The sequence below is a fragment of the Felis catus genome, chromosome D4 (genome assembly GCF_018350175.1).
Source record: "Felis catus isolate Fca126 chromosome D4, F.catus_Fca126_mat1.0, whole genome shotgun sequence".
In the NCBI taxonomy this organism is placed as follows: domain Eukaryota; kingdom Metazoa; phylum Chordata; class Mammalia; order Carnivora; family Felidae; genus Felis; species Felis catus.
This window is the reverse complement of record NC_058380.1, coordinates 66920951-66936941: the sequence shown is the minus strand read 5'-3', so window position 1 is coordinate 66936941 and position 15991 is coordinate 66920951. Positions and strand designations below refer to the sequence as shown.

At 39.3% G+C, this 15991-nt stretch overlaps 1 protein-coding gene across 4 annotated transcripts in view; it reads right to left on the bottom strand.

Annotated features, from left to right (window-relative positions):
- The window catches only part of FKTN (fukutin), a 99245-nt gene that overhangs the window by 18781 nt on the left and 64473 nt on the right, over positions 1-15991 (bottom strand). For all 4 annotated transcript variants that reach the window (XM_045042584.1, XM_045042585.1, XM_011288523.4 and 1 more), the window contains exons 10-11: positions 10117-10214; positions 278-498 (exon numbers count right to left, since the gene is read on the bottom strand). In XM_045042584.1, coding sequence (XP_044898519.1) covers positions 284-498; positions 10117-10214 — 313 coding nt within the window. In that variant the 3' untranslated portion in view covers positions 278-283. The remainder of the gene's footprint in view (positions 1-277; positions 499-10116; positions 10215-15991) is intronic.

The window sequence follows — 15991 nt, the reverse complement described above, 5'->3', positions numbered from 1 at the left end:
TAGAGGTTAGGTATTAACTTCAGCCCCATTAGTTGGAAAAAAATTGGAACTCAGAAGTTAAATAACTAGCCCAAGATCACAAAACTAGAAAGTGGTGCTTCTGGATTTGAGTCTCAATTTGTACAACTCCTAAGCCCTTGTTGGTCTCATCAAACGCTCTCAATGTGCATTATCCAATATTGCTAGCTACTGGCTACATGATGCTATTCAACTTAATTAAAATTAAACATTCCGTTTCTTGGTTACATTTGCCACACTTCAAGTGCTCAATACTCACATGTGGCTAGTGGCTACTGCACTGGACAGTGCAGACAGAGATCATTCCCAGCATCACCGGATGCTCTATTTGGACAGTACCGCTACACATGTTCTCGTCTTCCAACAGGATATGGAGGAAAGACAGCTCATGGTGAATGATAACCGGCATGACACGAGGCGAGGACAGCTTCCTAAAAGCAAAGGCTTTCCCTTGGTCTGTGAAGTCACCCTTTGGTTTTTCTGTTAAACAGGATGTGGTTGGATTAGAGGTTTGCACAGTTTAAGCTCCAAAACAAACTCGTACACTCTCCAACTATCATTCTTCTAAGAGAGCTGACAAACTATGGTGGTAATATAGGTTCAGAAAATTAGTCACCCAATTACCCTTCCTGCAATATTCATTCACTAGAAAATTTTCTCCAAATTATTGAAACTAGAGGGAAAGATTGAATCTAGGAGTTTTAGATGAGGAAAAAAAAAACTGGTGATAAATATGAAATTAATTAAACTTACAGAAGCCTAAGAATAATGACACCAGCTGCTAAAGGGCTCTTGCTGCTAAATCAAATTTCGGAATGGTCAACTAAAAAGGATACAAATGAGTAATAAGTGAGAAAATAAGTTTTAAAGAGGATTACTAAATTTACAGAGCAAATCAAAGAAGAATTGGAGGAAAGGAAGAGAAAAAACAAATAACCTAAAAATCTGTCTTCTAAAAACTGTGACAAGATTATCCCTTTAAATCTTTAACAAAGAATGTTATTTATATATTATTAATTTTTGTAAAACGTGGAAGGACATTCTCTAGGAAAATCATAGTACAAACAATGGGGTACAGTGCACATCCAAAAAGAAAACCATATTAGAGACAACTATAGGATTTGGTGTTACCATGATTTAAAATTTTAGCCATTCTAACAGGTGTGCAGTGGATACCTCATTGTGGTTGTAATTTGCATTTCCCTGATGGTTAATGATGCTGAACATCTTTTTAAAAAGTTATATTAATAATCAGTATTATAGCTCTCTGTCTTTACTCCTCTATTAACAATGATAACTTTTATTCCCTTCAGAAAATGCTGGTACACTTAGCACCTTGGGTCAGCAGTTTATATGAAGGTTGAGTACGTTACATGGAGGGGAGAAGAACAGTCATAGGGAAACTTTCTTAAACAGCAAAGGTGTAAATTTAGGTTAGAAATAGAAGCAGTAGTAACTTTTAATAAAGATGGGCATTTCCACAAGATTTCTGGAAAAGTATACATTTCGGAAGAGGAAAACGCTGAAATTCAGCAGACTTTGCATTTTTGTGTAGAAAGAAAAAGATAAGAGCCCCAGACACAAAGTGTGATGAAGCAGAGCTGGGGCACAGGCTGAAACACCTGCAAGCTCTGACCGAAGTCACTTCTCATACCAGTGACAGCACAGAAGATGGTTTCTAATTATCAGCAGAGCAAGGACTGGTTTGTTAATATTTGCTTCAGTAATAGCTCATGAGGTGTTCATGGAAGAAATTATGACAAACAGAAATGGCAACATCTGCCCCAGGTTTATTGAGATGTAATTGACCTATAACACTGTTTGAGTTTAAGGTGTACAACATAATATATGATAGATGATATGTATTGTGAAATGATGACAAGTTTAGTTAACACCCATCACCTCACGTGGCTCAAGGTTTTGTTTTCTCATGATGAGAACTTTTAACATCGGTTCTCTTAGCAACTTTCAAATATACAATATAGTATTGTTAACTGGACTCATTATGCTGTACATTATATCCCAAGAACTTATCTCATAACTAGGAGTTTGTACCTTTTGTCCACCTTCACCCAATTATCCCTGTCCCTACCCTCTTTCTCTGGCAACCACCAATCTCTTCTCTGTTTATGAGTTTTGTTTTTCTAGATTCCACATACAAACAAGATCATACAGTAGTTGTCTTTCTCTGATACTTCGCTTAACATAATGCCTTCAAGGTTCACTTATGTTGCCACAAATGGCAGGATTTCCTTCTTTCTTGTGGCTAAATAATATTCCATTGTCTCTCTATATATACCACATCCTCTTATCCATTCATACCTTGATGGATACTTAGGTTGTTTCCATATCTTGGCTATTGTAATTAAAGCTACAATGTACAGAGGATGCAGAAATCTTTTTGCCATAATGATTTCATTTCCTTCAGATAAACATCCAGAAGTGGAACTGCTGGATCGTATGGTAGCTCTATTTCTAATATTCTGAGGAAGCTTCATCCCATTTTCCTAGTGGCTGCACCAATTTATATTCCCACCAGCAGTGCGTATGTGTTCCCTTTTCTGCACATTCTCATCAGCACTTTTTGGCTCTTTTCTTTTTGGTAACAGCCATTCTAACAGATGTGAGGTTTTGATTTGCATTTTCCTGATGATTAGTGATGTTGACCACCTTTTCATGTACCTTTTGGCCACTTGAGTATCTCTTTTGGAAAAATGTCTATTCGGTTTCCTTGCCTACTTTTAACTGGATTATGCTACTTTTTGCTATTGAGTTGTAGGAGTTCCTTACATATTTTGCCTATTAACCTCTTATCAGATATATTGTTTGCAAATATTTATTCCCACTCTATAGGTTATTTTTCATTGTTGTTTCCTTTCCTTTGTGGAGGCTTCTAACCTTGATGTAGTCCCACTTGTTTACTTTCACTTTTGTTGCATTTGGTGCTTCTCGTGACATATCCAAAAAATCATTGACAAGAGCAATGTCAAGGAAGTTTTTTTCCCACTTTCTTCTAGGTGTTTTATGGTTTCAAGCCTCACATTTATGCAAATACATTTTGAGTTAATTTTTGTGAGTGGTGTAAGATAGAAGTCTAGTTTCATTCTTTTGCATGTGAATATCCAAATTTTCCCAGCCCCACTTATTTATTTTTATTTTTTAATTTTTTTAATGTTTATTTTTGAGAGAGGGAGATAGAGTGTGAGCGGGGAAGGGGCAGAGAGAGGCAGACACAGAATCTGAAGCAGGCTTCAGGCTCTGAGCTATCAGCACAGAGCTCCACACAGGGCTCAAACTCACGGACTGGGAGATCATGACCTGAGCGGAAGTCGGACGCTTAACTGACTGAGTCACCCAGGCACTCCATCCAGCCCATTAAAGAGACTGTATTTCCTCTGTTCAGTATTCTTGGCTCCTTTGTCAAATATTAGTTGACTGTTTATGCAGGGGTTTATTTCTAGGCTTTCAATTCTGTTCCATTGGTCTATGTGTCTGTTTTTATGCTAGTACTGTATTGATTAGTATAGCACTATAATTTAGTGTAAAACCAGCAAGTGTAATGCCTCCAGCTTTGTTCTTCTTTCTCAGGATTGCTTTGGCCACTGCTTTTGACTGCTTGGTTAATGATGTTGAACATCTTTTTAGCGTGCATGTCACCTGTAGGTCTTTTCCAGGGAAATGTCTATTCATGTCTTTTGCCCATTTTCTAATTGGATTTTTCTAAGCTGTTGAGGGTTCAGGTTCTTTATATATTCTAGATGCTAGTCTTTTGTCAGACATGTTGTTTGCAAATGTTTTCTCCTAGTCTGCAGCTTGACTTTCCATCCTTTTCTGGTAGGCTTTTGCAGAGCTGCAAATTTTAATTTTGATGAAGTCCAACTTATCAATTTTTCCTTTTATGAATTGTGCTTTTGGTATCAAGTCTTAAGAAAGAGCTCTGCCTAGTCCTAGATCATTAAGATTTTATTTTTTTTCCTGAAAGTTTCATAGTTTTACATTTTAGTACATTATACCTGAGTTCATTTTTGTATAAAGTATGAATTTCAAGTTGAGGTTATTTTTGTTATTGTTGTTGAGATGGCTATCCTTGCCTCCACTGAATTGTTTTTGCTCTTTGATCAACAATCCTGGTGAGCACATTTGTGTATCAATTTCTGGGTTCTTTATTCTCTTCAGGTGATCTATGTGTCTATCTCTTTACCAATACCACACTGTCTTGATTACTGCATTAATCAAGGGCTGCCTAATGAAGACTGGGTGGCTTAAAACAGACACTTATTTTCTCACAGTTCTGTAGGCTAGAAGTCCAAGATCAAGGTGTTGGTAGGGTTGGTTTCTTCTGCGGGCCTCTCTCCTTGGCTTGTAGATGGCCACCTTCTCTCTAATCTTCACATAGTGTTCCCACTGTGCCTGTCTGTATTCCAATCTCTTCTCATGGGACTTGGTCATATTCGATTAGGGTCCACCCAAATGACTTCATTTTACCTTAATTTTAGAAATACTATACCGGTGGCAAGATGGACTATTTTGCCAGGTTGCTTATGAATATTAGTGGCTGTAACAATATCTACTGCAAACTTCAAGAATAAACACAAATATCTCATGTGATTAAAAAGACTTTATTCATCATCCCATACCGATTATATATTACAAATTCTGATCAAAATAATAATATTAAAGGTATTTTCAGTAGTACCACAAACTACCTGTACCTGAAGATAAAACCAAATAGTAAACTGGTAAGCATACACTGAAATTTACCCATGTTTAAAATATCACTTTGTTTAAAAAATTCACAATCATGTTTTTCTGGTTATAAAGTGGAACGGACACACAAATAGCTACATACGATTTTCATTTAACAAACACATGAACTATTCCCCATGCTCTCAATGAGTCATCAAAAGATGACAAAATCTTGTAATTCTTCTTAATGGTGCGGGAGACAGTACATTGTTTTATGTAACAAAATACAGTACTTCTAATTCTCCTCATGCTCCCTTTCAAACCCAATGTGAGAGCTGCTTGTAAGTATACAACAGCTTGGTTGGCTAATGGGTTTCCACATAATCTCTACATTGGGTTGGGTTGGGGGAGGCCAAGGGGGGGGTATCCTAACCTAGAAGTTCTGTAAATACAGAAGCAGAGATTTGTCATTAGGAAAATGTAGACTTGCCTACTTTAGTACTGGTCCTGTGAAGAGGTATCACTATTGAACTGGCCTATATGACTTATAAACTATCATTAGATTTTAGCCTGTGCAGAGAAGCTTACAAAAGCATCACATACCCTGTTGATTCTTGCCTGGGACAGAAATACAAATTTGATGGAAAAAGGTGGAAATGAGTATTTTTCATCTCTCCTTTATTAAAACACCGATAGAGACATTCATCAGCACTGATAGTTATATGAAACTAAGTATTCCAAATTCTTTCCCTCTGTAAATCATGACTTACATCTGATTTTGGCTGGGTAGAGATTTACTAACAAGGAGATGAGAATTTATCTCTAGAATATACTAGAATATTAAAGAAGCAGCCCGGGGCAGAGCAAGTACCAAACGTACAGAGGTAGAGAGAGTAAATTGCTTGGGACGAAGGAACTAGATAACAGAAGGGATCATATAAGGAGTCTTTAGGAGACAACAGTTTGACCAATAAAATGAAAATACAAGTTCTATTTAGAGGAGACAACTCGGTAATGTCTCTGAATTCATGAACCATATAATTTGTCCTTTAATGCCTTGATACAATGAAACAATTTTTTTTCCTAAGCAAATTCAGTCACCCAACCTCCTGAGTAAGGTTCATGTTCTGAACCATAGTTACTTCAATCCCATTTGAAAAATAATTAGAAAGGAGACTTGGAAGTAGGAAATGGAACATCTCCTGAGTAATACTAGGCCCAGTGCTAAGCACTTTATTTCATTTTATCCTAAGTGAAAATCCTAAGAAATACACCTCATCTTCCCAATTCACTTTGTGGAAAATGAGGCTGAGAGGTTTTCTGCCAGAAATCCCACACGATGAAGCTAGGATTCAAACTTGGGCCTAATTCAGAAGTTTGTGGTCTTTATAAACCAACATGCTGACTCCCCTAAGTGAAATGTTAGAGGTGTCCTAGCCCAGGTCTTAATGACAGAGGAAGAAGAGAAGGAAAGAGAAACCCCTGCTGGGACATTTTTTTTCAAAGATATCCTTTTGTCTGGTCAGGAAGTGGAGTTTTCCCATGATAATTAAGTATCAGGAGTTGGGAATGTGGCACTTTCTCTGACTAGATTTTGAGGGAACATTTCCCATGGCGATTTATAATACTGAGGATGAAAGAATCGTTCATTTTCCAGGAGGTGAAATTTGGGGGAGACTTTCTTAGGCTTGTGATACTGGGTGAGGTGTTAGGCTGGAGTGTGGAAATTCGTTCCAAGTGTGCTTCTCAGATGCAGCTCTGGTCCCCAATCTAGAAACCCCCGCTTTTCTATGTAACACCCTGCTGTCCCATGTGCCATCAGAAGCTTTGCAGCCATGGTAAGACTGGATACAATGGTTTGGGGTCACAAAGAAGGAGAGGAATGAGCACAGTTGAATTATTCTCAACTACTTGTATTCATAAGAGGGTATCAATAAGGGAAGGAGGAAGGACTCTTGGGAAGTGGGTGCTTAGCAGATTGGTGTTGTTTCCTGGGGAGGTGGATGGGGTGAAGCAGCAATGGGATGCATCTTGAACTTAAGAGAACCAGGTACTCCTGGATGTTAAGAATATCAGGACCAAAGGCTGATGTCTCCAAACATGAACTATTTTACCTTTTGGAGATATGGCATTTTGCAGATAAAGGCATGAAAGCAGTGTAAGTATTTTGGACAAGAAAGAAACACTCCTTCTTGATCTCTTTGTCACTTCGGGTTCTCAATCTGGGCAGAAAGATACTAAGTGAGGAATGGCAGAAACACCCTGAAACCGAGTCCCTAGGCACGGGATGACTTCTCTGCCAAATATCTCAATCAGAGTGAAGATGCTGTGCCATGATGCACTGAAACAGGGACAGGGCCCAAAGTCATGGCACTCCTGAGTTTTAGCCTCTGTTGTTTATCAAATCACTCCTATAGCTTACTGATTTAGCTATAAAATAAGGAGAAAATGAATGTGACCCTCTAGTCTTTAAGACTCAAGAGCAAGATGATTTTCCCTCAAGAGTTAACTTGTTTGGGGAGGATGGTAGACATTCTGCCAGCTAGTGGTCATATTTCAGGGTTTGTAGCCAGGGAATCAAAGAAACCGGCCATCCCACTGCCCAGCTTCTTAGGGATGCCTGATTTTGAGAACTGCAGTTTTATTCCAGGGGCCAGGTGTCAGTAGCTGCAGCAGAGGGGAGAAGGCCAAGTACTCCCTGACTTGAGAAGGAAGAGTGGCCACCTGTTGTCAAGTGGGAGGTTATCAATCTTGCCTCTCAGGATCTCTCTGGAGACATCCATGGGTGCCTAACCTCCAAGTTACTATATAAGAGGTTTTCTCCTGGTAAGCCAAAGTGAACCTCAAAGTGGTCATATTAGGAGAACTATTGTTGGAATACTAAGGTGAAGGAAAAAAAGTGATTTGATGAGGTGTGATGGTAGATTCACCCAAACCAAGGTCTCTGGACACTCAGCACAGTTAAGAACTGTCAAGAAACACAGGATGAAGTATGGCTGAATCTGTATCAGAAGCAAGCCTGGCGTTCAGAGTATGGGGAAAAGCTCTCATTCCCTCAAACTAGGGTAGGACCCAAGAGCTGAAGCCTGTGAAACCAGAAGGTAGCCAAGAAAGGTACGTTAGCTGCCAGTGATCTATGAAGGGAAGGATATAGAACCTCTGTCAATGAGGCCAAGACATCTTAGATTTTGGATACTTTAAGACCATGGACTCCAGGGACAGATAAAAGAAAAATAACCTAAATAGGAGCGGGTAAGAGCCCTTGGCAAACAGTGGAAGCCCCAATTTGAAGTGGGCAGAAATGAGTATGAACTTTTGTATGCACTTCTAGATGCTAAGCACAAGCAAATGGTCCTCACTAAGCAGGGTGGATTCTGGCCAGGAACGTTATTATTATTATCTGATATTTTTTCAACCATGAAAAATTAAATTAGGTTCAGCTATTTAGAGTTTGGGTATGATTTCTATGGACTGGTTTTCCAGCAAAGGGAAAGTTGATTACAATGGCCTGTCATCTGGGGACAAGTTTACTGGTAATCTGTACGTGTCCCTGAAAACCTAATGATGTTAGTTACGAAAAGATCCAATGATGATGCATGGAAATCTCATCCCAAGAGAGGAAGGTCAGTGGTTACCATTTATTTAAAAAAGGTTTTGATGTTTTGAAAGTATAGAGTGGGGTGGTTGCTGGTCACTTTTCCCAACTTTGTTTTAGGAAAACTCAGTCAAGCCCATTCCCTCAGACCTCTGGTTTCCATTTCTGACACTCCTATTATTCTCTGGTTTTAGAGGAAAATCTGTGATCTTGCCCAGAAAGTTGTCCTAAGCAGCCTAGACAAAATGTAAGACTCAGCCGCCTTCCTGGACAAAGAAAAAGCGAGCAGTGCTTATTGTGACTATGTACACCTTTACCTCTCACTTGGAATATGTAATTAAAGTGACCCATGAAGAGATGAGGGAGACTGAGTCATCCTAGCCCACTCTGAAACATATCCTGAGGGCGCAAGAGGAACCTGAAGGGTCTCAGAATGGGTGGTACTTGATAAAGCAGGGAAGTCTGCGCTCTTGTCCCATCAATAAGCAACGGATAGAACATTGAGATAGAATTAGAATGGACACAGACTTTACAGACACTATGATGTGGGGGTGGGGCAGGGGAGAAAGCATTTCTCAGGTTTGCCATTTATCTTCCTTTTGGAGATGCGAGAGAGTACTGGAAGAGGAAAGGGAACAGGTAGGTTTACATATCATTTAAATTTGTTTATAGGCCATGAATGAAAGATATGGAACTGTAACTGATCAATGAGTACAATGAAGAGTACAATTAGAAAAATTAGAGGTATTTCTATTAATATTTTAGTGTTAACATTAAAATTGGGAGTACAAGGATTATAAGTTCAGAAAATATTAAAGTCCATGAATAGCTCATATTTCCACCTAACAGATGGTTGGGAAAGAAATAAGGAAAGTAAGTTTCATGAAATGACAACCCTTTCAAAATCCTGTCTGGTAGCATGATCTCACTTGAATGATTTGTTAACAAGTGCTATAGAGGTCAGTGAAAATATTCTCACAATGGCTGGAAATTTAAGCTTCACACAAGCATAAGCTTTCTTTTCATTTCAAACATAAAAATAGAAAATGTATGGAAATTTGCATATCCTTGACAAAGTTAAAAAGAAGCTCTTGTTCTCTTATAGAATGATGCCCTGTGCTCTAGATGAACTCCGTATCAGGTTGCTTGTAAAATGAATCTGCTAGCATCTTTTCTTGAGGCCATCTAAAGTGTGATCACTTAAATATTAACTCAGACTCTACAACCTTAAAAGCAGCACTAACATACAAGCTTCACTGCTGATAACAGCAACGGGCTATTCTTTTCTACGAGTATATCCCTCCTTAGCTTTGCCCGATAAACCTGTGTTCCGGTCCAGGCATTATCTAAAATCTTTAAAGAACATCATATTCTGTATGAGCTCTTCAAAGAGTGAGGGTGTTTCCCTCCAAGGAAAATTGAGGTGCTTACCAAAGGGAAGGGAAAGAGAGACAGGCACGTGCCTCACTCACTTCTGCTCCTCCACTGTAACCTAGCACTGCACCTGGCACATGGGGGCTCCTTAACAAATGTAAAATGAGAGGATTAAATCAGATGGCTCAGAGGTTAAGACTCTCTGCGTCTTCAAACTTGACATACATCTTTGGCTCCTACTTACGTTTGACACATAGAGATGTATCTTCTTAAACAGTTATCCACCTTTGTTTCAGACGAGGAATTCTACCATTTCAAGTTACTGTCTCAGTATAACTGGATAACCTCATCCCACTCAGAAATAGGCCAGACTCCATTGGGCCGTACATTGGGGGGAGAGCGCTTCCAGTCCCATGTCTTCACGGGAATCTTCCAGGTCTTACCATAGTTGGCTTCAATGTAGTCAGTGGTTTCACAGGGCACATGAATCTTCATGTCTACAAACTCAGTCCAGCACAGTGTAAACTTGGGAAATAGGTACCTGCAGCAAAACAGAGGCAATGTAGAGAGGGGTTAAGCTCAAGAGTAAAAGTTTATCTCAGGAACCCAGTTGCTAGTGAACTTTGGGCTGAAGGAAAGGCCTCTCCCACTCAATAGCTTTGGGGACAGACATGGTGGGTATTTTGTTGTTTCTGACTGTCCAGCATCCCCTTCCTCTTCTATTTTTTTTTTAAGTTTATTTATTTAGAGAGAGAGAGGGGGAGAGAGAGCACCTGTGCGTGGGCAGGGGAAGGGCAGAGAGAGAGAGAACCCAAGCAGGCTTTATACTGTCAGCACAGAGTCAGACGAGGGGCTGGAACTCACGAATCGACTCGTGAAATCATGACCTGAGCTGATATTGAGTCAGATGCTTAACCGACTGAGCCACCCAGGCACCCCTCCCATTCCTCTTCTAATGTGACAGCACCTCCATTTCCCTCTCCTTATTCTCTACGGTTTAGGAGGGGCTAACCCAACCCCCAGGCCCCTGAGATACAAAGACCCAGGCGTAACCAGTACATTATAGTGACTGGATCAGGGATGGGAATATACACAAATTAGGCAAATAAAAGTCAGCTCTGGGATTTCTGTTGGGACTACTGGAGGAAAGAGGCATTCTTTTTTGCTGAGGTTTCTAAGCTGGTGAGATGGAAGCTGAACATCTTTGTTATCTATTAGCAGAGAGAGTTTGTCTGAGAATGAAGTCAAAGCAAAAAGCTGCCAAAAAGTGGAGGAAAAATGATAGAGCTCAGAAAACCCCAGGGAAGGACTTGGATTTAGCTGTGGCCATTCCTTAAACATCTCAGGTAAATAAATCCATGAATATATAGATATTCTTTGTTTCCTCCAAGTTTTATTTAAATTCTAGTTAACTATTCCTTTTTTTTAATAACATTTCTAATACTTGCACTTCTTCATTTTTTTCTTAAAGTTTATTTATTTATTTGAGAGAAAGAGTGTATATCAGTGGGGAGAGGCAGAGACAGGGAGAGAGAGAATCCCAGGTAGGCTCTGTGCTGTCAGAGCAGAGCCCAAGAAGGGGCTTGATCCCACAAACTGTGCGATCATGACCTGAGCTGAAATCAAGAGTTGGACACTTAACCGACTGAGCCACCAGGCACCCCAATACTTGCAATTCTTCATACATGGAGGGGAGGCGTGTACAGAAGTGAGAATGGAAACAAAACCTTTCTAGTCAGCCAGACAACCTGAATCAAGCCACACTTAAGACAGCTTTCTGAGTAAAGCTTCACGCACCAGCCCCCTCCTCAAACGCAGGAATCGAGGTCTAATGCTTGGCTGTCTGCACTTCAACAATATCTCTCTTAACGACAGCTATACAGACCCATTCTTCCTGCCCTGCTTTTATTTTACCACTTGCCCCCCCTCCTTTTTTTTTAAATCTCTGTTCTCAGCCACAAATTTACTTTCTTATTTTTAATAGTTCACACATCATTAAATCCCCATCCAATTCAACCTACTACTGAAAGAAGCCGACTACACAACACTAAAATAAGCAACACATGTGTGAGGTGAATCTTCTTTTCTCTTAGAGCCTGGATTTCCCGAGGATATACAGCAAGCATGACTCCAAGATGCATTCCCAGGCTTCTGTCCCTTAAACCTATCTGTAGTTTCTGCCTTTCTTTCATCTCAAATGCTAAAGAACATCTCGACACCAGCCCAGGCAATGTTAGTTATAATGAATTTTACTCTGTCTATAGCAGAACTATTTTAACTAGCAGGTAAGTCTGAGAAATCAAACCAAAACACGTTTCTTAAATGAACTCTGGATCAGTAAATTAAATTCAATATATTACAAAGGAAAGCTAAAATGAGCAGGTTCATTAGGTTTAAGTTTATATTACAGCCCTATATTCTGTGTTGATGTTTTCTGAGGAATGTTTCTTCTCTTCACAACATGAAAAGAACTTTCAGTAATGAGATCTGAAGTGGCAATCGCAGAGATCACAGAAATTTAAAATATCAGAGGATTAAAGAAAAAAGGAACAGGAAAAAAGCCAGATGTCAAAGCACAATCATTTTGTAGAAATGGGATCTAGCTGGGATGTTCTCCAAGGAAAGGTCAGTTCTCACATATTCTGCGGTTAAATATCATGTTTTACCACCAGATGAACGTAAAGCCATACATGAAAAGGAGAGGCTGAACGAATTCTAAAGAAAGCAACAAGTTCCTTCTACCCAAACCAATGGGTGCTGGCAGTTAATAGACAATCCCAGCTGGCTTCTGTGAAAAAACGGCCACAGAAAATCTCAGAGCTGAGGAAGAAATAAGATACAGCATAGCTCTACCATCTGCCGGTCCCAATTTTATTCTGCACACTCATATTCATGGAAATGCTTATTTTGTCATCAGACACAGCCATCCATCACTGGCCTCCACCCTCCCCTATCAGATTCTGGTCACCAGAATGTCCACCTGTCCCCTCCTATCAAGTTGACACACTGAAGTTGAAATGAGGCAGAAATTACGGTCTATTTTGTAACCTAGTCCAGGAAATTCCTCTCGTAAATATTAGCCTCTACAGTCTATCAAAGAAGTGAACATAAGAAAAATCACAGGTCTGGGATGAGAATACCACAAATTTTACAACAGCAATATTTTAAACAATGAAATGTTCGAATGAACAAAACCAAAACAAAACTACATATGCAATGTTAAAAGTAATTCAAAGACAATTTAACCGAAACGTTCATTTTTGTTCCTGAATGGAAATACCCCTAAATCTTTGTGGTTTTCTTTTCACTTAAATAATTTTCAATTTGATCAGCAAAAAGAAAATTCCAGCTTCCTAGGAGAAGAGGAAAGGTAAACAAACCATAAAATGTGAAAACAGATTGTGAAATGGGATTGCGGAGAGGAAGAGGGGGGGTGGGTGACAGAGAACAGCACATGCCATGTGCTCTGTCCAGGTTACCAGTAAACACTACGAGTGGACCACACCATGGGTCTGCGACCTTACCTTAGCTTTGAAAGCTAAGATTCTGTTTGGCTAAGCAGTTTGTACTTGAAAGCTCTGAGACAGGATCTAAAATGGGAACAGATTTCAAGTCGAACCTAGTAAGTTCAAGGGATCTTTTCACATAAACAAAAATCCTTCCATTCACATTTCTATTTCATACCACATTCATTTTATCTTTGCATAAAATAGTAATTAGAATTAAGAGTTAGTTGGGAGTTAAAAAAAAAAAAGACAGAGAGAGAGAGTTAGTTGGAGTAGACTGTTTCCATTTTTTTCTCCTCACAGACATCCTTACAATCTGTAAAACCACTTACTGGTGGTGGGATAAAGTAATCTCACCAGTTTAATTGTACAACCTATAGACATTATTGCTAAGTGAAAAACATTGCTGTTATTATTCCTAGGTAGCTAGGCTAAGTGAGACAGAGACACCATCAATTGTAACTGAATCTGACCTTTTTAAACATAATTTGCATTAGACTCCGAAGTTAAAAGAGCAGAGCCATGGTCTTAAACAAGAACTTCCTGTAAAACACCACAAATGGTTTATTCTCATTATCAGTTTGGTCTCTTCTTTAATTCTTAATTTCTTTTTCTTGTGTTATTACAATGCCTAAGCCCTCTAGCATTTGGCTTAATGGAAGCAAGGATAGCACATAGTTTTTGTTTGTTTCTGATTTTAATAGAAAAGCTTCTAAAAAGTTTACCATCAAATATGATTGCTCACTCTAGGTTTTTGGTATATTCCCTTTATCTGGTTAAGGAAATTCCAGATCCCTTTTATTTCAAACTTGCTAAAAGATCTTTCCCCTCCCTTCTGGTTAATTATGAAATTTATCAAAAGTTTTTAATGTCATCTATTGAAACAATCATCAAAGGTTTTTCTCCTTTAATCTTTTAATCCTTTAATGTTGAGAATTACACAAATATATAGATACTATAAAATTTGATTTGTTGTATTTCATTTAAGATATGAAATACATCTGTTCAACAATATTGTAATTTCCCTTTAAAAATTTTGTTGGCATTGTCCAAGTCTAATTTTGCTATCAATCTCAGACAATGAGTTGCTTAAAGCATATTTTTCATATTTTTCCTTTTTAAATTTTCTGAAATAGGAGATATAATATAGGGAATAATCTACTTTGTGAAGGCATGGTAAAACTTTCCTGTAAACTTTCTTGGCCTTTCATTTGGGACAAGAGGGGGAAAGGAGAATTTTTCTTTTTCTTTTTTTAAATGTTTATTTATTTTTGAGAGAGAAGAGAGACAGAACGTGAGCAGGGGAGGGGTAGAGAGAGAAGACGACACAGAATCTGAAGCAGGCTCCAGGCTCTGAGCTGTCAGCACAGAGCCTGATGCGGGGCTCGAACCCATGAACCGTGAGATCATGACCTGAGACAAAGCTGGACGCCTAGCCGACTGAGCCACCCGGGCACCCTGGAAAGAAGAATTTCTGATTATTAATTCAATTTCTTTCATGAGTATAAGTTTCCTAGATCTTCTTGAGTTTTGACATTTATTTTTGCCCAGAAAATTTTATCATTTTCGTATTACACCTTATTATCAAATTTAATGATTTAACGTCCCTAACATTTTCCTTTGGAAGTCAGTGTAACATAGTTAAGAGCATAAACTCTAAAGCTCTTGGGTTAGAGTAGTCAATATTTAATTTTACTCTTTTTTAAAAAAAAATTTTTTTAATGTTTATTTTTGAGAGAGGGAGACAAAGCGTGAGCAGCGGAGAGACACAGAGAGACAAAGAATCTGAAGCCAGCTCGAGGCTCTGAGCTGTCAGCACAGAGCCCGACAATGGGACTTGAACCCATGAACTGTGAGATCACAACCTGAGCCAAAGTCAGATGCTTAACAGACTGAGCCATCCAAGCGCCCTTTTTCTTTTTTTCTTGATCAATCTTGTTAGATGTCTAGTTTAATTTGCTAGTTTTTATTTTTTTTTTAAGAACGAGCATTTGGGGGCGCCTGGGTGGTGCAGTCGGTTAAGCGTCCGACTTCGGCCAGGTCACGATCTCGCGGTCCATGAGTTCGAGCCCCGCGTCGGGCTCTGGGCTGACAGCTCAGAGCCTGGAGCCTGTTTCCGATTCTGTGTCTCCCTCTCTCTCTGCCCCTCCCCCGTTCATGCTCTGTCTCTCTCTGTCCCAAAAATAAATAAACGGAAAAAAAAAAATTTATAAAGAACGAGCATTTGGATTTGTTGATCTTTGATACTGTTTTCTATTTCATTATTATTATTTTTTTCTCTTGGCTTTCTTCCTTCACTTTGCTTAGGCTGACAGCATTATTCTTTTACTTTCTTCAATTAAATGCTTAATTTGTTTTTTTAAATATTTTTTTTAATGTTTGTTTACATCTGAGAGAAAGAGAGACAGAATGGGAGCAGGGGAGCAGCAGAGAGAGAGGGAGACACAGAACCAGGCTGTAAGTTGTCAGCACAGAGCTTGACACAGGGCATGAACCCACGAGCCCTGAAATCATGACCTGAGCTGAAGTTGGACCCTTAACCGACTGCGCCACCCAGGTGCCCCTTAATTTGCTTTTTTAATCTATTTTTTAGGGGCGCCTGGGTGGCGCAGTCGGTTAAGCGTCCAACTTCAGCCAGGTCACGATCTCGCGGTCGGTGAGTTTGAGCCCCGCGTCAGGCTCTGTGCTGACAGCTCAGAGCCTGGAGCCCGTTTCGGATTCTGTGTCTCCCTCTCTCTCTGCCCCTCCCCTGTTCATGCTCTGTCTCTCTCTGTCTCAAAAATAAATAAACGTTAAAAAAAATTTAAAAAAA